This window comes from Falco cherrug, chromosome 2 (assembly GCF_023634085.1).
Source record: "Falco cherrug isolate bFalChe1 chromosome 2, bFalChe1.pri, whole genome shotgun sequence".
Lineage (NCBI taxonomy): Eukaryota > Metazoa > Chordata > Aves > Falconiformes > Falconidae > Falco > Falco cherrug.
Genome location: NC_073698.1, coordinates 86330173 through 86352132, shown reverse-complemented (window position 1 = coordinate 86352132; position 21960 = coordinate 86330173). Strand labels below are relative to the sequence as shown.

Genomic DNA, 21960 nt, shown 5'->3' with positions numbered 1-21960 from the left:
CAAAGTAGATGTTTGATTTTGCTGCCTATCCCAGCTTTGGAGCAGTTCCTCTATCTGTTTGATTGCAAGATAAGAATGTGCATGTGTATGCATGCACACATGAGATCCTTTTCATTGTGGGGTGAGCTCTGCTAAAATGTGATCTAACCTGAATTACGATGTTAAAATCAGCAGCCTCCCTAGCTTCATTATCTGTCCTTTTTAGAATCAGAGACTTTTAAAATCTTTTGACGTGTATTCAGTGGTCTTTGTGCTGTGCATTTTTTCCATTTGCTTTTCAGATTTCTGAGGTACAGTAATTGCCTGTTTTGCCTCCTAAAAACTTAAATTTAGAAATTTTAATGAATACCTAAAATATTATTAAAGAGTACAGACATGCCTGTACCTGCTTCTGCTTTCCCGTTTTCTGGGTTGCACTCCAGTAAGAGTAGGATCAAGGTCTTCAAAGAACAAGAATGATGAAACTGAAAACTAATTTTTTATATCCTCTTTTTTTAATCTAATAAAAACTTTAAATCCTCTACTAGACACAAGGACTATATCAAGAGAGAAAAAAAAAGATAAAAAAGAAAAGAGTTTGATAGAATGTGTTTTCAAGCAATTTCACGTGTTTTAATTCAGAGGCAAAACAGGGAGTTACTTAACTCAGTAGCCCCTTGTGCACTGGGCAAGTGCTTTGCACCTGGGCAGCAATATCCACTTGCTGCTTGGGAAACCAAGATACTACTGTCCTAGAACACAAAAACATAATTTCTCAGTTTGCTGGGGAAGAGAGACATGGAGCTGAACAACTGGCCTAGCTTGTCATCTGCTTAAGGAGGGAAGCACATAAAAGGGTCGAGAAAAAAATCCACCAGAACACAGCAGCTGGTGCAAGGCCATTAGGCAGCAATTTCCATTTGGCTGACAGTAGGCCAAGAAACTACAAAATGGCAGAGACTGGGAATAGCTAAAACAGGTTGTATGCTGCTGATAATTACTTTTTCCATGGCAATGTTGCCTACACTGACAATTTGACAAAAAAAAAAATAGTGGCTTGAACAATTCAAGAAGGAATCAAGAAAGAATTATTGAAGCGATAGCTTTAGAGGTAACTAGTTGCTACAGATTAATCAACTGTATAAAAATGGCATTTTAATCAGGAAAAATCACAAGGCTTGAAGATACCTAGCAATAAGTAAACATTGCTGCTGAAGATTTAGCAGTAAGTACCTCCCAATTTATGGATTTATCAAATGCTGTCATTGCAAATGTGAAAAAAATAAGATAAAACAGTTAAGTATCAAGGGAAATCCAGATAAAATGAAAAACAATAAAACATGTAGCAAATCTGGTTAACAAAGGGGGCTAGCACCAACATTCTGCATTGATGACAAAGAAAATTTATGTAAACACGGAGAGAATGCTATCTGTATCTGTTAAAGAATTAACAACTGATAGAAAAATAATAGGTCAAAGATTAAAGAAATAATATGCTAAGTTTAAAAGCCAAAATGGTACAGAAAACAATTTAACTGTATGTAAATGTGCAATATGAGTAATGAGAATGAATGAAAAGAAATGAGTAATGAGAATGAATGAAAAGAAATGAGTAATGAGAATGAATGAAAAGAAAAATGACTGAGGACAGTTGGAGAAGGGAATAAATGTAACTGCTGACTGAAAGTCATTAAAACTTGACCACTCATTTATCAAGGAACAAAGGTAGTTGTGGGTACAAGGAGTCTCGTGCATACCTTTCCCACTGCACGCAATTTGACTAAGAGTCAACCACTTGATTCCATAACTATAACAGCCTAAGTGAGCTCTTTTTTGAGCTTTCCCTGCTAAGCCTGTCCTTGAGCTAGGATGCCTCTCAAGGTTGCTTTTCGAGACAGAGAGACCTTTTAGCAATGGCAGAGCTTTGGATAAGCCCAGTTTGAGCTCTCCCTGAATTGCACACCAGGTGACTCTCCCCTTGAGCAGGGATGCCTATCAAGGTTTGAGATTCCTTACCTGTGATTAAGAGATCCTTTCTTGCCCAAGTCGGAGACAGCCCTTAAGTGAAACACATCCTAAATGCTGAGTTAATACTAATGAAACATTCGTATTCCATGTAGCTACTCAATATTAATTATTTCAGACTTTACATATACAGTCCTTTAGACATAAACCATTGACTGTGTCTGAGACTAAGTCTGGATCTAACCATACGTAGGCTACTCTCTGAAGTAGTTCAGAAAGCAAGGGGGTCCATTCTGAACCTCTTGATTCAACAGGAGGGTCTTCCTTACCCTTTTGCATCACTGGTCTCTGTGTAAATCATTCTAGCTCAATACTAACTTGATTTTCCTTTCTATTTTTTTTTCCCCCATGTAGTAAGTAATAGAGTGAACATCGCCATCAAACTTTAAGTTGCACTTCTACAACAACGTATTAAAACCACTTTTGCCAACACCTCTGACGGTGATTCTTTAAGCAATCTCAATCACTCATTCATGACAAATCAGCGTAGTCAGCAGGATCCTAAATCAGGATCCGCGACATAACGCTACAACTCTTCATGGCTATTCAGGTATTTTCTAAAGTGAACAAAATAAAACAAATGTATTCCTTTGAAGCTGTAAATGTCCTAGAACAGAAAACGAAAAACTACTAAGGAATAAACAAGAATACCACTGACCATTTTAGCACAGAGTCCACAGTTACTCATGGCTACTGGACGTGAGTAGCAGAGAGAGGTGGGAAGCACAGCATGAAATGCATCTTGTGCCTACATTAAGAATTGCCAGGGCTTCTCTCCCCATAAGAGCAAGTCATGTCATGGGAGAGAGAAAAGGAGAATCTTTTATTTCATACTAGTGCCACAAACAGACTCTTAGATGCCAGAGCATCGACTTGCTTCCAGCATTTGTCTCCTGTAGATTGCCCCTCCTCCTTGATAGAGCTTTCCAGCTTCCTTGTGACTGTCTCATTATTCATAGCAAAATACAAACGTTGGAAAAGTAACAAATCTAACGCAACAGTAAACCAGCGTAGCCAGGTATAACTGTAGCTCAGAATCACACTACAGGCTTGGTTTTCTTTGCATGTAAGACTTTTTTTCTTTTTTTAAAGCTGCTGTAGCAGTTCACCTTGTTGTGAAAATTGCAACTGAAGTGCCACCGCGAAAGCTATCTGCAACCAGATGGCTTCAGTGACACTAGTTGAGTTTTCAAAGTCTTTTGGGAATACAGGGAAGAACCACGTGAATACGTGTATTAAACAGCACCCATGTTTCAGTTACTTGCACTACAGTCTTTATTGCAAGTATTGCATCACCTATTTCCTTCAGAAGTTATGTATGTGTGTTCAAGTATGTGTTCAAGGCATATACCACAGAAAATTAAGAACTAAAAAGAGAAGGAAAAATGTATTAACACTTCTTTCTTATTTGCTGTGTAGTGGCACTGTTTAGGGCACTAGAAGCAGATATTTCCAAACTGTTGATTTCTTAAAATTTTCTTCCTATTTGTAATGCGTACACATCTCTTCAAGCAAACTAGCTTAATTTTGGAACTAAACTCTAAAAGAATAGTCCATAGGGAATAATTTGTCCCTTGTCATTTCTCAGCTACAAACTTTACCAAGTACTGTCCCTAAACAAATAAGTAATATAAAGTATGTGCTTTGCTAGGTTAAAACCCCAGTGTATCACATTCACAACTGCAATTCTGAATGTGCTGGGTTTTTTCTTGTTTTACAAAATCTGCTATACATACTTTCCAGTGGGCAATGGTACAAATTAAACTATAACCAGATACCCCAAAGCTTTACTTAGTTTGAAAATGATTTACAGTAGCATAAAACCAAACAACTTACAAATCCGTGCATCCTACTGTGTTTTTAAATAACTAGCACACCTCTGTGAAATTTATTGCACACTTCACTGCTTTTTGTTCTTTGCATATAGGCACCATAGGAGCAGTTCTCAATAACCTAAGAAAATTACTAACTATCCTTTAAATTGACAAACGTAAATAGCTGGAATGAACTACAATTTATACTCACTTGATATAATACGGCACTTTGTTTGGTGAGATTGCCCTCTCCCAGGGGCCTTGGACAGAAGCTGTTGACAACAAACAAACAAATAAATAAATGTACATATACATTCATACATACAAACATACCTAGAAGAGAAACATGGAGGTCAAGTTCAAAGCAAACAGGAAAGACAACGTTAATCTCTAGAATTACAATTTTACACTCTGCCACATCTGTTTGCTCAGTTGCCCATGAAGGCAGGAAGGATTAAGCTGCTGCTCTGAAATTTTTGTCCTAATCTGAGAGAAACTGAACTCATCCAGCTGCAAAGATAAATACACCCACCCCCACCCCCCCTCCTTGACTACTAAGCTTAGAGAACAAATACAAAGCAGAGCAAATAACCTATCTTTCTGGCATTTTATTTTATAGGGTACCTACTAGGAATACGGTTGACTGGGTTTTCTTCAATTTCTTTCCTTGTGTGGTCAGTGCTTTCCATCCTTATAGGAACAGAATTACATGTGTGTTTACATTTTGTGTTGAGTGAAGGTACACTGAGGGACCATCTAAGTATTTTCAGTACTCTTGTTGACTTGTTCTAAATGGAGAACAATTTTATTTTTCTTTCTCCGAATTACTTATTGTGTCTTATTGACTTCCAATAACAGCAAATAGTGGACAAAATGACAGTGCCATCACAAGAAATAGTGAGGAAGTACCATTACTTGGCTATCACAGTGTTAAATGTCAACATCAACTTACAATGTAATGAAAATGTTTTGTAAAAAGTTTTCATAAAAATTGTTGGCAAAACAATTGTAAATTATTTTTTATTAGAAGCAGCTTATAAACTTATAGTTTAGGCCATAACAAACTCTTAATAAAAAAACTTATCTTTCTGATTATCTGTCAAAGTCAGTAGAACCAAGAATTTTCTTTTTTAATATAGTAATTAAAAATAGATGAAAAGTGCTTGGGGGGATCCCGTTTGCTTCACCCCGTGTAACCCTTCTTTTTAGTGACCTCTGCTGTTCACAGAGGAAAATTGTTACGAAGAGAACTAGTAATTAGCTGCTTGCCCATTTGTCTCCGAGTGTTTTCTTTCCTTCTCTTGTTCAAAATAGACACTTAAAAACACCACTCCCAAGCTGCAGATATTTTAACAAAGTCAACAAATCACAATCCATACAAATAAAAATGACCAATATGCACATTGCATGTATTTTGTACTAGAGCTGTTAACCAGATTAACAAAAGTCAGTCAGAGTGGGATATACTGCCCCTTTCCCACCCAGGTACTGGAGTGTGGACATCAAGAGTTGGGAGGAAAGACATGAAACTTATAAAAATGGGTGTATAGTGCAGTCTCGCTGTTTTGGTACAGTTGCATACACAGGAATTGTGAAGGAGGGCTGGAGGGAGGCTAGGGACACCACAGAGGGGAGATAAATCAGATAGCAGCAGTGGAGGAAGCTGGAAATATACTAGATGGTCTGAAAAGGAGAAGGAAAAGCAACTGGGAACAGGGTACAAGCTGGGGAGTGGGACAGTGGGTTCCATATACATTTTAGGGCTGAAAAGCCAGGGAAAGGAAGGAATATGTTTGCAAGAAATATGAATGTGATAATCCTGTTTTAGATTGCGGGTGGCCAAGGAGTTATGGAAAGCCTACCACAGCATCTCTGTAGGTCCTGCGGTTAGGTCTCCAGCCCCCTACTAACATTCTGTAGCTAACCTGTTTTGCTTTCCTATTACTTACACAGCTCTGTAGTCTTTAAAAAACAAAGGCAAAATTTCAAAGGTACGAACGATGAAAACAGTGAACTCTCAAACTGTGCAAGAAACACAGAATTCCAATTACAGCATTAGATCTTAAAAAATAGCACGCGGCACTGCGATTGAAGTCTGCATCACGAGCTGCACGCACAAGAACGCAGAACCGCGTGCATTTTCAAATACAAATACTCAAATATACACATACTATGTGATCAAACGCTCCTTCTTGGGACAGGGACTGCCATTTTGTTCTGTGTTCATAGACTATGTAGCTGAAGAATTGTGAAGGGTAAGGTTGCTGTTCATTAAGCTGCTCTTTTTGGTAGCATGAGCTGCAGCTGTAAGATGTACGCAGCTTCTCTGTTTCTGTGTACTGCTATAGCCTCAGTCGATGTAAAGGTACAATTTGTTATATAATTTATAGGAATGCAAAAAGTATCTAAAATAGAATATCATGTAATGTTTTGATGTTAACTACCTTAAAGTAAGGGAACATGTTCTACTTTTAACCCTATCTTTAGGTTCATACAAAACTCTTTTAACCATGATGCTTAATTATTCTTTCTACTGGTGAGAAGGTAAACTGATGTAAGTGTAGTTTTGGTGACTGATCCAATATTCTCCATAACCCAGAAGAGGATAGGAAACTGAAACCAAGGCGTGAGACATAGATTACAATTTTATTTTACAAAGAAATCACCAAGCCTTTGATAGTGCATGTTTTTATTCAGTAATACTAACCTGTGCGTTAATAGGTGGTCCATCAAATAGGCTTAAAATTCCTACTTGGTGAAAATGGTAAAGTTTCTTAACCATGGGAATTGCTATTATCTGAGGACTAATTTGAAGAGGATCATACTAAGTTATAATTATTGAAATAAAATACCCTTCAGTATTAACTAAAAATCAACCTTCTTACATATTTCTCTCCCACAGTATCATTAATATTCCCAACAGGAACAGCACAAAGCTACAGTTCTTCCACTTTTAGGTATTGAATTAAAAATAAACCTTAAGCACAGAATAGATAGCTGCATATTTTTTGGAAGGTGTATTTTTTCTGTTGCTTCTGAACTTATCTGAGTAAGAGCTTTGCAGTCATAACTTATCTCAGATTCTTGCTTATGATAGTGTTCTTGATACATTAGAAAAGGAACAAATACTTTGCTTTCATGAGAACTAAGTGCTGTAGGAATAACAAACAATTCTGTGATGTTCTGCATAATTGGATTTAGTGTTCCTTCAAGAGATTGCTGTGAAGCTGTCTATAATACATTTTTGGTTTCCTGGATGATTCTAGCCTTGCATAAATATGAGTTGACAAAACACACAGTACTTTTTACAGCTATGCTAAGAGAATAATCATTCCATTTTTGGCAAAGCCCAGAGGCTGAGAACAGCTGTTTCTTATCTTTGGTTACCAGTACAGGTTTACTATCCATTACAAAGTTAGTGCAGGTAACAGACATATATATTTAATTGATGGTTAAGACCGTTTTAGCAGTCCATCTAAAACTCTCGCTTTTTTATATGATGCACTAGTAGCCCTGCATGCTACAGCACCTGAGAAGCAGTTTCCTGTTTGCAAAGCGTAATTCAAAAGTGTTTTATTGTTCTAGTTTGCACAGCATAAGAACCCATTACCATACACCCAGCTACTAGTAATGCTTTTGACTAATATGAAATACTACAACAAAATATGGAGCATTTTAAGAATTAATTTAAATCTCCCTATACTTTATTTGCATTGATATATATTTTAATGGTTACCTAATTTGGGAGTTTTATTCCTTTCTGTTGGTGTGCTAACATCTGTTACTTGCTTTGCTTATTCAACTTAAGTGAACGTGGCTCTCGACGGTAAGCCTAGGCCCTTATTTGTTTGTAGAATATATAATGAAACAGTAGCATGCTGGCACTCTGAACTCCAGTAATGTTTAAATACATGCAGGGATCTGAATGAAATAATAGGGTGACAGTATAGTTTTATCTGTGTTGATATTACAGAAAACAATCTTATAAATATCTCACTTTAGCACTACAAACATAATGAAAAATACATGTGTGTTTACTAATAGTAAACTATTTCTCCTCCAGCTATTCAAAGAATAAATTTAGCATGTCCACATTTAAAAGTTACTCTCAGTGGTCCTTACTTACATAGTCAGCACACATTTCTAGTCCCTATATGACAGCATGAGTGTACATTTTCAGTTGTAAATACAAAGAAAATCTTCTGACTCTTGATTTGTCACTAGGGCTTGAAGTACTGGCAAACAGATTTAGGACACTAGGAAAACACCAAGTAGCACCACCCAGTGCCCATACACCATATACTGTTGCATGTATCTTCTCAATTATTTTTTTCTTAGAAATTATATAAGCATTTCAGCATCATGATAACTAAAGCTGAGTTCCTTTTTTTGTTCACAATCAAGACCCGCACTACCTGCTTGGTGGCCATAGTAGCTGTAACTCAGCAAGGTGCTTAATTATGTTCACATTGTAATAACGCTAATAATTCACTGATTCAGCTTAGGAACCCTACCTGCATGGCTTACATTGTTGTACCTAGCATTATCATCATTAGTATCTTTATGCAAACATAAAGCTAGGACTTTGATTATTTATTCACATGAAGTTTGTTTTCATACCAATTATTTTCACTGCAGCAAGGTATGGAGTTGGTGACTTCAGATAAAGGCAAGCAGGGAGGATGAAATGAGACAATCTGTGTCTGGAAAGACTGATTCCCTAAGAATCAGAAGATCACATCCCTGTAAGGTACCTTAACCTTTCAAAGAAGATGCATTGAGCACTATTCCAATTATTTTCAAATGAGAACATTATAAATGAGAAACTATTGCTCTCCACAGACTATAAAGAGCTTATGCTTCTCTTCCTGAGAGAATATGTTAAAGCAATGTTTCCCCTCCTTAATGAGTTCATGATATTCGCTGGCATGATGCCATCTCCAATACGTATGCCAGTGTGACAGTGGCACAATAGAAGTGTTCGCATAATCTAAGTTCTTTGAGATACTTTGCAACAAATGTCCATATACATATGTAATATATTATCCCCCCCAGATTTATAGATAATTTCTAAATTACATTTATTATTATACTAGGTGAGACTGAAGAACAATCAGATTACATTGTGTAACACTGAAGTCTAAGGTTGCACTGTGTTGTTGAGAAACTGATGTCAGAATACATTGGCTACACAGTTTAGAAGCTACAAGGCAGAAACATCAATCAAAACCTGTCTTTCATAAGAACTACACTGCATGCGGTTTGTTCCGCTCCAAGCCATAGCTCACAATGCTGCACACATGGATGGATGTGCAGTCGTTTGAGATAGAGATCTCATCAGCTTGGATTCTGCTGCTCTTAAACCCAAGCAAACACTACTCTGCAGTGCTAGCAGCCCCATCTGTTGCTGTAGTGCACATGCAGACATTTACCAAATATACCATTTCCAGAACACTTCTAACCAATTTGAAGAAGGGATTATTAGTCTTTTAAAAAGTTCAGCATGTGATCAAGGCCGATTACAACAGTCAGTTCACAAAAGTAGTAAGAGAGACCTTTTCATCCTGTGTGTCTGGCTGTAAAGATTCCAGCCAATCTACAATTTCTCACCTGCAGCCTATGGTCAACATAATATGAAACAACCTAAATAATGCACACCTTTAGTCATGAACAGTGTTTCCAGAAGTTTCCAAATGCCACTTGTAACACAAAATATAAAACCCATCTAATGTTTATTTTCTTAAATGTCATGCCACTACTGTAGAATGGCAAAAATACAAGCATCTACTTGTTTAATAAAGAAATACAACAAAGTGATATAGTCTGTATTGATCCACATATCCCAAGTTACAGGTACATCACATTACTAACTTCTACTGCACTCTTATGCTCTTAAAAATGAAATCTCTAAAACTGGCTCATCAAATGAGGTCAGAAAATGACCTAATCAAATTGGTGGTGATTTTTATGCCAATGGAATGAGATAAATAGAAAAATTAATCTTTGGTAAATATTCCATGTCTCACATAGCAAAACATAACAGAAGCATTCTTTTATATATACACACACATATATAATATGCCTATTGTACCACAGTCCTGGAGTTTGAGGACAAAAGAATTTTCTAAACTGAACACAACGAACCTCTTATGGCAATATGGGCACATGGTTAAGTGCATCAGAGTTAAACGTGGCAGTGTAAAAATGAAGTAGGTTTTATTTAGGCTTCATAGATTCAATGTTACTCCAAAAAGATTGCAAAATACTGGGGGGAAGATTTTGTCTTAGCAACGTACAAATTCAGACAGTGGACAATTGTATAATACACAACAACTCATCTTTTCAGTCTTATATTTAAGAGTAAAAAATAATAGTTGATTACTTGCAAATTATTTAGCATTGCAAAATATAAGATTGTCTATCAACCAAGGATAAAACACAGAAATTAATCAGGCTGTTTAAAAAAAAAAAAAAACCCAACCAAAAACACCCCCAGCAACTTTCCTGACTACTCCCCCAAAGAAACCTCTGCTTTAAAATAAATACTATACATAATTTTAAGTTTGTGACAAATGAAAACCAAGAACACAAGCCAAAAAGATTTAGAATAAATTATTTTTAAGTACCATTATGAGGGATATTTTATCGGAAACCTTTTTACACAAACCCAAGGTATATTAATTATAAGGAAAAAATTGCTTGCTTCCAGGTAAAGAGAGAGGGAGAACAGCCTCATTTGAAAACTAAGTTTATAATTTTGCTCAGAAATTTGTATTCCAGTGTATTATAGTGGAAAGGGTCACTTAGCACAAAAGTGCAGGAAAGAGGGAAACATACGTATAAAGCTAGAATTCCATAACTCCTATTTCATTGTGAATCAAACATTGTTTTACAGAGAGAGAATGTGAGGAAACAACATAATGGAAAAATTAAAACCCACAAAAGAAGGACTAGTGATTGTATGACCTGATGACATACTTTCAATGTAAAACTAATTCCACTAATTTATTCCAAAAACAAGAATAAAGAGATTCTCTCAAAATATGCCAATGTTTTATCTCTCTTAAAAACCTTTAGCAGTCAGGCAAAGGCTAGCACTACCAAAAGTTGTAGCTAAATCACAATATTCTGAAGACATATGGACTGAAGACATTTCCCCCTGTTGCAGTACAAACAAACTAGCAGGCTACAACAAGGCTTTACCGTTGGTCAGTCTACTGTCCATGCTGCACCTCCTTCCTCCAGAGGCCAGACTACACTGCTGTTCCTCCACCCAACCCCCCCCTCCCACAATCCTCAGGGCTATTTAACCACTTAGCAGGAACCAGCTACAGCTGCACATCGTCCATGTCAATCAACCCGCTGCCTCTGAGGCAAGGCCACAGCTGCATGTTATCAATGCTAATCAACCCACTGCCTTCATTCCTCTACATCCCCTAACTTTAAATGTGATTCACCCACCACACAAATCAAGGTTGAATTGGTGTCCAGTGCTGCTACAAATTCACCATGATAATAACGATGGCAAGACCTGTGAACTTTTCTTTGGTGATTCTTTCATAGTTTTCTTTTTTCCTTTCTCAGGAGCACATGCAGTCATCTTGCATTTATACAAAAGTAGAAAAAATAAGTTTTCTAGCAATCAAGCTTCTCTAGCTAATATGACCATATTTAAATGCAATAATAAAACCCCTTTGTTTCCAGTGAGTTCAAAGAGTTAGGCTGATTCTTTTGTGACCACCTATCCTCTACCTTAATCTTACTAACTGGTAATATTTTCTATTCAAAATATTCAGTGTGATATCTAAAAATATTAAAGCATATATCCAAAATACATGGATGAATGAACATGGTCTTCAACGTCTGCACATCAAAAGTGACATCTGGAAGACAATATAATATAATGTGTGCAGTGACAAATATGAGAGAAAGTTATAGCAGTTAGCACTGGAAAATAATCTATCAGGTGGATGGGTAAAGAGTCCTAGAGCCCTGTCATTTTTAAAGTTAGAAGTCTTAATTAGCAGAACTTGCCCTTTTAAAGATGTCTGCCTGTGCAAGAAAGAGCTTCCCTAATCTTTGCATTGCATAATAATCTAAGCACTCACCCAGAACATGGGAGATGTGAGTACTTGACTTCTCTCCCAGTTTGCAGGAATTCAGACCCACATCTCCAATTTCTCAAGAGAGTGGCCTAAATAACTGTAAGAAAATGAAGGCACAGAAAGAAGTAGAAAAAAACCACAGAGCTGAACCTGAACAGCTCTTAGCTTATCCTGAGAAGGAGAGAGCTTGTTGGATAGCCCACTCTTGTGATCATATTTTTTATTTTTAAGCAACAGTTGTCTGACATAAAATGCAGCAGCTGCGCTCTGATTGCTAGCTTGCAAAGCAAATTGTTGGCTCCAGTATTTGTAACCTTTCTGTTTCTAAATGAAAGTTGCTATGGCTGCCTCGTTTCGTGTTGAGGTCAGTGCTGTTCCTGCTTGGAAGTCCAAACTCTGAAGGTATAGTTAGGTATCTCCAGTTAAATTACGGTTCCTAGCACACATTTAGGTATGCAGATTTAAGAGTCCGGTACTGATGTGTCCAGATAGCAGAAGCTTGTAGTCTGGGAAATACAAATCACAAGATGTTAACTAGATGTAAATCAACCTTTTAGACTTGCAAACCTAAATGTTCTTTCTGTTCCTCGTGTTTCCAGGTTCTTCACCTTGAGGAAAGTCCATGTTTCTCTGAGTTTGGGAATCAGAAGCAGCACCTGGGGTCTTCCAGTCACACTTGTAAGTAATTGCCAGTTATATCTGAGCACTATTTCATGTAGTCACTTCATTGACATGCTATACATACTAACACATGGCTCATACTGGAGCTGGACAGTAAATTACAAGGTTTGCTTATGCTTTTAAAAGATGCAATACCTTCCATTTTTCAGCAATCACAAGTAATGCATGTGAATGAACCATCACATTAAAAATAGGATTGATAGGAGGCTGGCAAATGATATTCATAACAATCTGACATAAATCCTACCTCTCATTTGATGTGTCTTAAAAAAAAAAAAAGTTATAACTTAAGATAAATATCGGTGGGTCCTCCAAAAGAGACAATGAATCCTATTCTTTGTAAGACTCAGCATGAGAGAGAGAGAATGAAAGGCGAAGTCAGAAAAGTAACATTATTCTAGAGGAGTCACTGGCAACTCTGGAACTGGCATTATGTTTGAAATTTGCAGGTACTCTTTTTCACACTTAGTTACTGCATATAGTTTCCAAATTAAGCACCATCATCCATGAAAGGATCACGGGTTTGTTTTTAATTACTTTGCTAAATTCATAACAGTTTCTTTTTAATAAAGAGACTTTTTTTTTCTATTTTTTTACACCCTGATTCAGATCATTCTAATTAAACAGCAAAACCTTCAAAACTAACAAACTCACTCCAGTGATTCATGATATAATGTCTTGCACATGTAATACATTTATCAGCTATATCTTAACAACTATTGCTGTGAATGCTGGGAGCCTCTGTCCTTGGCAAGGAATAAACTGAGGAGGAGCTGGAACTCTTCAGAGACTGTCAAAGTGAGATTAGTTTGGGGAAGCGTGAAGGACTGATCAGGAGATCAAGGGTGAGAGAGGTGACAGCACCCAGCAAAAAAATGTAGGAGGCTTGGAGAGAGGCAAGTTCACGTGCTAGCAGAAAAATAAGGGCCAGTTTTGCTGAAAGTCCTTTATAATTGAGGGAAGACCAAAGCCTTGCTATAGAGACACAAGTGCATACTAGTTCCTTTGTCATTACTTTTTAAACTTTCAACCAGGAGATGTCTGAATTGTCCTATGCCACAGTATAGCTAAACACTGTCACCTGGTCATTCAGAAGAACGAGTGGAAAGAGAAGGTTGAACTGCATGAAAGGACAATGGAGAAAAATGGTCCCTAATTTGAAAACGCTACAGAGGAGGAGACTTTTTTTTTTATTATTATAATTTGCACTCCTTATCTCTCTAGCTCCCTTCCCATCTGTCTCAGAAATAGCTGTAAGAATAGCTCTTACAACAGACTTCAAGTGCTTAGAAACAGGGACTGCCACTTGATTCTTTGCCTGCACAGGGCATGACAAGTATGAGGTCCCTGCATCACTCCACCGTGGCTTTTGTGCTAGCTTTTTAAAGCCCTATGCAGCTTCAATTCCAACCAAGCAGAAACAGAGGATGCTGTGATTTCTGTATATAAATGACCACAAACACATTAAAAAAAAAAAATACTGCAGATTAGCAGCTCATGTTTATTTCTTCCAGATAGGACAGAAGTGCAATTCAGTGACAGATTTAATGTGAACTTGACTACTGTACCCACATTTTTTTCAGAAGTACTTAAAGGTAGATCACCTCTAAAAGGACAAATTTGCATATCGGTATATAAACAGTTTGGAGCTAAAGACCATCACTCACTCCTTAAGGTGAGCAAGCATGTATGGTAGAGGGAAAGTTGATACTGAGTTTGAGAGGATGAACTGATTGTTACTGGCATATACATTAGGCACAAAATAGCCAGTAAATTGCTTATTTTCTTTACTTATTAAAGTTTGCATTGATATGTGTATCTCAGCTCCTTAGATAAAAATGGTCTGTGAACTGGCCTTGTAAAATAAAGCCAGAGAGCAGAATTAACATGATTGACCTTTTCACTGTTGTTGCCACAGCTAGACTGATCCAGCTTGGACTCTGCCATGTACTGAAAGATTGTTCACAAACCATTTGACCTGCCCAATTCTGTTTGACAATGCTTATGTTTGACTTGCTCATCCCCCAAAGTACAGATACAGAAACAAGACTAGTGCTAGATGACAAAGACTTTGGCACTCTCTTCTACAGCACTACCTCCCCAACAGATGTGCTTCCATCATTGCAGCAGATGTGGTACATGAAAAACCTGTATAAGCATGATGTTTTCTTCAGGTGAAGTAATAGTACATGATACTGAGAAACTTGATGCTTTTGGAATTTGATACTTATGAAAAATGGGACTGATAGATGCACTGGCATTTTTCAGTGACTGAACACTTATGCTTGGGAAGGATTCTGTAGATATTTTCAGTGCTTCAAACACCTAACTTCTGCATGCGCATATAAGAATACGTATTTGCACACATGCCCGAGAAAGAGAGAACAAATATACGTGTGCATTTTTTTCTCAGTGATTTGGCTGTTTCCAAAGTCATACATTTTCACCTGGCTCTTTTTCCTAAAGCAATTCTCAAGTGCTGAGAAGTGTCCAGAATGATTTTGATTCTTTGCTGGCCCCGGTTAGTCCACAGAATAACGTGTTGTCTCGGTGTCTCACTGATGGTGGGTGGGATAAAAGAGATGACTATCATGACTCTGAGCAGCTTTTAGATTGATCTAGTTTATCAGTAATAAGACAGAAAGGGTCTGGGACCTAACTGTCCCCCAGGTTGCTTGGCTGCACTCAGCACCAGCAATGGTGTGCTCCTCAGTGTAGTAACGTTCGGGTCACTCTAGTCTCTTCCAGACTGCAATACAGGCTTGCTTAATTTACCCTTCACATTTATTCTTTCACCAGCAATACACTGTGTGTCAGAAGACAAACAGGCTTTCATATTGAAGATACGGATGCAGAAAGACTTTCACAGTGGCTTGGTTTTGTTATCTGTTCTTTTGCTAACAGTCATTGACAGCTAATTTATACCAAGTCTGTGTGTGGAAACGATACTTTAATAGTACCCGCTATAACTGTGAGATCTTCATATTGCATTCATGTCATATACCCATAACAACTCTTGCACATTCAATCTTGAAGAGTCTGATTTGCAGTTATATATATTAAGCTGACAAATTACTCCCAATGATTAAGAGTTAATTAAAATGATTTTGAAAAAGTAGTAGAAATTATAAAAATAAGGCTTATTTCTTCACAGGAAAATAATTTCATAAAATAAGATGCAGGGTTGAATCATTGTGAGCCTACATTATGCTTATATGGCACAATATTGACCCTGGTTTTGAATTTGCAGTTCACCGCACTGAAAATTTCCAATTTCTCATTGAGATTTTCAGTGGAAACACGGTCAACCAATTAAAATTACAATGCAGTATCAGCTGAAGAAAAGTTTGTTCTCTACCCCACTGTGAACATTGCTGTGCAGTAACATCTATTTGTGATGTCTGGATAGCTTGTCCCTCTGCATGCAGGAGACCATTACCCTGTGACTGTGTTCTGTTCTGCTGATATAATATCTTAAATAAAGTTTTACTGTTTACTTTCCTTAATTGAAGTACAATAGAAAAGGCATGGCCTTTAGAGAAGCTTCACTTTAGTCATTGACTTGGAGCTTTGAAGGTATTTCAAGTTGTCTTTCAGTGTACTTCAAAACATCCTTGATAAAAGAGTGTGTGTATGGAGGTGGAGTGGGATTACTAGCAATTATATTTTATGCAGAATTGTAATAAGTTTACTTAACTGCCATCCTTCTGCCCACTTTCCCAGTATGTTTTGATCCTCTCATTGCTCTGCTTAGTGATAAAATCCTGCAAAATATTTTTCTTGCAGGTCTGATTTTGCCCCTTTTTAGAGCTGAATATTTCTTTGAACAGATAAGCCAAATTTAATATTTTTTCATCCTTTCTGTATTTCAATAATTGGAAACTCTTACAATTTTTAACATAATTTTAATTTGCTAGTCCTAAAAGGGACTATTCAGACAATGAAGACCAGCCTTGCATTGACAGGACAAACAGACTTGGTACTAGCAGATATTTTCATTTTACTCCGACCTATATAAACTTATTTAATAACAGACTTCCACTCCCAGTAATGAAAAAAATGAATAACTTTATAATACAGTCTAAAATAGAAATTCATCATAATGATAACCGGCATATGGCTACAAACTGTGTATGCCAGCTGAGCCAGAAAAATGGGAAATTACTCACTGGTAAGAAAATGCTGGGAAGTTGGGCCAAAATCCCTGTGAGCTTCATGCAGTTGCCTGATGCGCTCATCAATGGCCACCTGTTAAGAGAGAAGAAAAAAAATTACTCTCTTCTAAACAAGTAGCAATTATAGTCATACTTTTTTCATTAGAGAATATCCTGTTTAAAATTAAGCAGGGTCCTGGAAAAATCATTATTCCTCAGGGCTGAATTAAGTTTTTATGTGTTTTACCCAAAAGAAAGTATGTCAAAAGAGGTTTGGGTTTTGGTGTTTAGTGTTTTTTTCCAAGCTCCCCCACCCCCACCCCCCCCCAACTGGTGCTAGAACAAGTTGAAAATGAAAAGGCTGAGAAAAAAAGGTATAGCAAATTGGCCTGACTTTATGTACCTGATGAGAATATGACTGTTGCTTGCCAATATTTGTCAGAAAAAGTTCTTTTATGTTAATACTTTTACAGAACTACCTCAAAAGTACTTTTTGAGAGTATACTATTATAAATCAGCATGTGAAAAGTAATCTATTTTAATGTGGACATAACCATATTTTAGCCGAGTGCTGAAATGAGAGTAACCAAAGAGCATCTGATACAAACATTTCTCTGTTCTTTTAAACAGTCAAATCCTAGTCTCTTGATCCTCTCCTTGGAAGAGTCTTTTGAAGAACATGTTGTTCCTAATGTCTTATTGGGTTGCTTTACTGCATGAAAACACAGATGCTGGTTGTAAGATTGGTTTTATCTTTACCCTTGAAAATCCCATTAGAGTTAAGTATCAAGCAAGCAGTCAAGGGGGAGTGGTTGCTGTAAGATTCCATAGTGTATGAATGACATCTACCAGCAGCTTTATAGCCTACACGCTACAAGGATACGATAATTAAATTAGGCCTAAGAATAGGATCAGGTAAAGCAAGGAAAAAAATGTTTGAAAGTAATTATAGAATATTTTAGAAATGTGTTAATTAAAATAATGGATAGAAAACACATTCACTTAAATATTGCCTGTAAGAAAAAGTGTTGTATCAACACTGGCAAAGCAGAAGGTAAAAATGATTGGTCTGTTTTTACTGTCCTAATTGTGGCATACATAACAGGGAAACAAATAGGTTGCACAAGTAAAAAAGCAATCCACCTTTTAAAACTTTCAGGGATTTTGCTGGTTGGTGGTAGGAAGGAGCAATTGTATAATAACTGGGCATGATTCAATTAGAAGGGAAAAATGATGACAGAATTTACTAGCTCTTTGAAATAACTGTGTGTGTGCGCCAAATAACCTCTAGCCCCCAAAATCTTGTTTCTCTAAACACAACAGAAATTTAACATCAGGACATGATTTCTTTGCTTACAGTTTCAAAACTGACACTATGACCAAGAAGCCCCCTTTCCTTAAGCCATTTTTCAGATGCTTTTCCTGCAGCTTCCTCTGTTTCTATGCCTTCTTTTCTTTTCTGGCTTCCTATACAGACACTATCAATGTGATTTTTTTTTTGTTAGTGCCCATTAACCAGCACCTCCCCACACACACAGCTCATCTGCTAGCATATCACCACATAGGTCCAGTTCTTATTTCTACTGTTTTCTTGAATACAGAATTGCTCACACGACAACATTTATACTGGTGGGTTTAAGGGAGGCACGTGCTGGCTCCATCCTGTGACCTGTGCTTATTCTGTTTAATCTTGCCGACTGCTCAGCTAGACAAAACTAAGCCTAGGAAGAGGTTGAACTCTGGATAACTTCTGAAACTGTGGGTAGAAGGCGGCTGGGTAAAGGACAATTTAAAGCTAAAGTGAATTGCATAGACAGATGTTCCGTAAAGCAATGCTTCCTACTGGGGACTGGCTTTGGGCTTGAGTTCACACCTAATTCACAGCATAGATATAAGCTAGGGAAGTCTGTAAGTGCATAGAAAACAATGATAGGGCTGCTTCTGGTCATCAATATAATTACCTTAAGTATAGAAGAATAAACTGATGTGATATTATATTTAATCAAGAAATGGCCTTGCAATGAAGACTAGGAAGATAGTCTTAAAGTTACATAAACTAAACAAAAATACTGGAAAAAAATGTTAACAAATTATATATACACTCTTTGAAATCCTCTTCAAATGAAAGTCACAACATATGTATGTTGTCATTTGATCATTACTGGTCAGTAAAGAAACATAAGGCTCCTCCTTTATACTAGTACTTAATTTTCAGTAAGTCAGCTAGGACTGAAAAAGTACTTTTTGGCATGCAGAATATCTAAAGACAATGAAAGCTCTACAAATACACAGCAGGGAGTAATGTTTAATATAGGAAAATGATAACAGCCAGCTTGTGGTCAGAATAGAGTATGGGAACTCTAGTAGGTATGACTACTGCCAACTCACAGCCCATACAGCTTCTTTAAGTGTGCTAAAGCTGAGAACTTCAATCACTTAAAAATATTCAGGTGAGCTTTGAGCCACACAAATTTATTAAACAGATTTTTATCCAGCAAAATAAAATGTCTTACACACTTTAGGGTAAACTTTCAAACTGAACAGCCTTGGATGTGAGCCAGGAAATACCTCTGCTAGAGTTAGATTTTGTCAGAGATGAATAAAACATTGGGAAATCTTGAGTATTCTCTAGGAAATATCACCTAGGAACACAAAAAGTTATTCCATTTGGCTGTCAGGAAATACAATTTATTGATGTACTGGCATATTACCTTTTAGGTGCCAAAAGATGAACTCACTGTTGATGGTAGAGCAAGGAAGATTATTGCAGTCAGTCTCTACAAATTTTACTAAGATGTAAGTGATAAGATCACAGAATTTGAACCCACAATAACTGGGATTATTCTAAACAATAATAAAAAAAACCAAACCTCTACCTGACCAAACAATGATTACTTAAAATTACAGAAGAATGTGTCTCTGATCCAATAAAATCAGAGTCAGATTTGGCTTTGTGGCTTACACCCTATCTACCTGGAGAAGGAGAATCATATCCACCTTCATAATTGATTTGTAATCCTTGAAAAAAATTCTCACTGGCATGTAAATATTTTGTGTATTCATTTTCAAAAATAAGCCACAGGTAATTCCCAAATTTTTAATTTTGTCTAGTTTTCTTTCAAGTTGAGGTAGGTTGCTCCAATGTAAGCACAAACAGTATCGTATGCATTTTTGTATGCTATGCTCTGAACCAAGTGCAGTTTTCCTTAGAACAAAATGATGGAGCTGTGTGTGAAAATTTTCAATCCGATTCAAGTGTTCATTTTCCTTGCCTTAAATGGAAGAAAAAGCATACATGCTATTAATGAAGTTCTGCAAACGGCCCACACCACACCACCATGTCTCAGTAGCCAAAGGAAAAAAAGTCTTCTGACTTCAGTAGTCTCTTCCTACTAGTATGAGCTTAGCCAGACTAGTATGCAAAAAGTAATCATTCAAAAAAGTACTACTACCAGTACATGACATCCAAGATGGGACTACGGATTGGATTTGGGTATCTTTTAGGTAAAAGTCTCTACAGTATTTCTTCACAAGTAAAGTTACTAAAATATCAACAGGTGGCTTTCTAACAAGTCAGCTATTGCTTTATCTGAATCAAGATATGAGAATTTGGTTTTAACAGACCATAATCTTTTTGTATCTGATTTTAATTTAAAACAAGCATCACGATTTTCTGTAATCAGGATACTTGAGCTATTGCTTTTCTTCACTGAAGATACATGCATTTCCATTATTTATTTAATCCACTGCTGTACATAACATTTATCTTCTTTCTGTCATAACAAGTGAAAGAGCCACAGTAGTGTGATAAACATTATACTTGAAGGTGAAGATGGTAATATTAAAAATATTATATTGTTTTAAAGTGATATTGACATGGAACAAACACTTCTACTAAACAAACGAACAACTAAAAAAAAGTTATTTAAAGTTCCTGTCCTTTAAAGACTTTGAAAACATTTGATGAAACAAGTTTTGTTTACCATCATTTGGATGTAGCATATCAACCAAATACATAATCAGGTTCAGCTAAGCAAATTATGACAATAACAAAAGCAAAGCTATGTCATGTAGTTAGGAATAGTTTGAAGGGTTCAACCCTGAAAACACTTGTTATAACAGCTCCACTGAAATCAGGATAAGGGTTTGAAAGATTTGACTTGGGTCAACTACTACATTATCTTTTTTATTATTATTATTTTGCTGGGTTTTAACTGAGAACATTTTTATAACGTGATCCTGTGTAGCAAGAAAACATCAGGCAAGCAAGGAATGTCACAGGTGACTATGTGAATGCCACCACCCTTGTTACCATTGAGGCAACTCATAAAGGGACTTTTGGGGGTTCTAAACTCACTCAAGAATCACACCTGAATTAGAAGTTAATTACCTTCTCTATCACTGTCCTTTGTTTGGACACACCCTTTTGTAAAAATGAAGAACAAAGCATACCCAATATGTTATTATTTTTGTATCTCCCTTCTTGATATATTCAAATTGTGCCTCTTGCAGTGATTCATCTGATATGCAACTGTGTTTGGCTTTCCTGGCCAATGTGAATGATAAATGTGCAAATGCACACCACATACAGCACCCCACAAAAACACTCACCCCAAAACCCAAAACAATTCTACATATGACAACAGTGACAACATTACCTGACAAGGCAATGGAGTTGAAAGCACGAAACTAGCAAATGAGCAGTCTATATGACTGCGTATCACTTATCTTTGCAAGTTTCATCTCTTGGGGCTCATCCTGGTTTATTTCTAGGTGGACCTCTTAATTAATGCTTTTTTCTTTCTGTGTTTGCCCTGCACAATTTGTATATATGTCCGCCATTTCTAAGTTGACTTTTATTCTTTCTAGGAAAAAAAAAAAAGACCTTTTTGTCTTTGATGCTCATAAAAACAAACAGCAGTTACTGCTACCCCTATTTCTAAGCCAAATCATGCTGTCATTGACAAGACTTAATAGTGTCATGTGCTACCTTGATAGGGGGTTATTAATACTATAATGGAAAAAATATTTCAATTCTCCCTTTTCCTGATTCACCATTTCTAGGTCTACTGACATGCTAGCCAGGTGTTAGAATCCCAACATAAAGTGAAGAGAAAAACATTTTCTTATTTTTCCTAAATGGAAAATGAAACTTTTCCTCACCAGATTTCTCTGGATGTTCTTGCTTCTGAATAAAGTATA

The 21960-nt window shown here is 36.7% G+C and overlaps 1 protein-coding gene across 16 annotated transcripts in view; it reads right to left on the bottom strand.

The window, feature by feature from the left end:
- The window catches only part of DMD (dystrophin), a 1162157-nt gene that overhangs the window by 110603 nt on the left and 1029594 nt on the right, over positions 1–21960 (bottom strand). For all 16 annotated transcript variants that reach the window (XM_055701082.1, XM_055701084.1, XM_055701085.1 and 13 more), the window contains 2 exons: positions 16774–16852; positions 4030–4090 (listed from right to left, as the gene is read on the bottom strand). In XM_055701082.1, coding sequence (XP_055557057.1) covers positions 4030–4090; positions 16774–16852 — 140 coding nt within the window. The remainder of the gene's footprint in view (positions 1–4029; positions 4091–16773; positions 16853–21960) is intronic.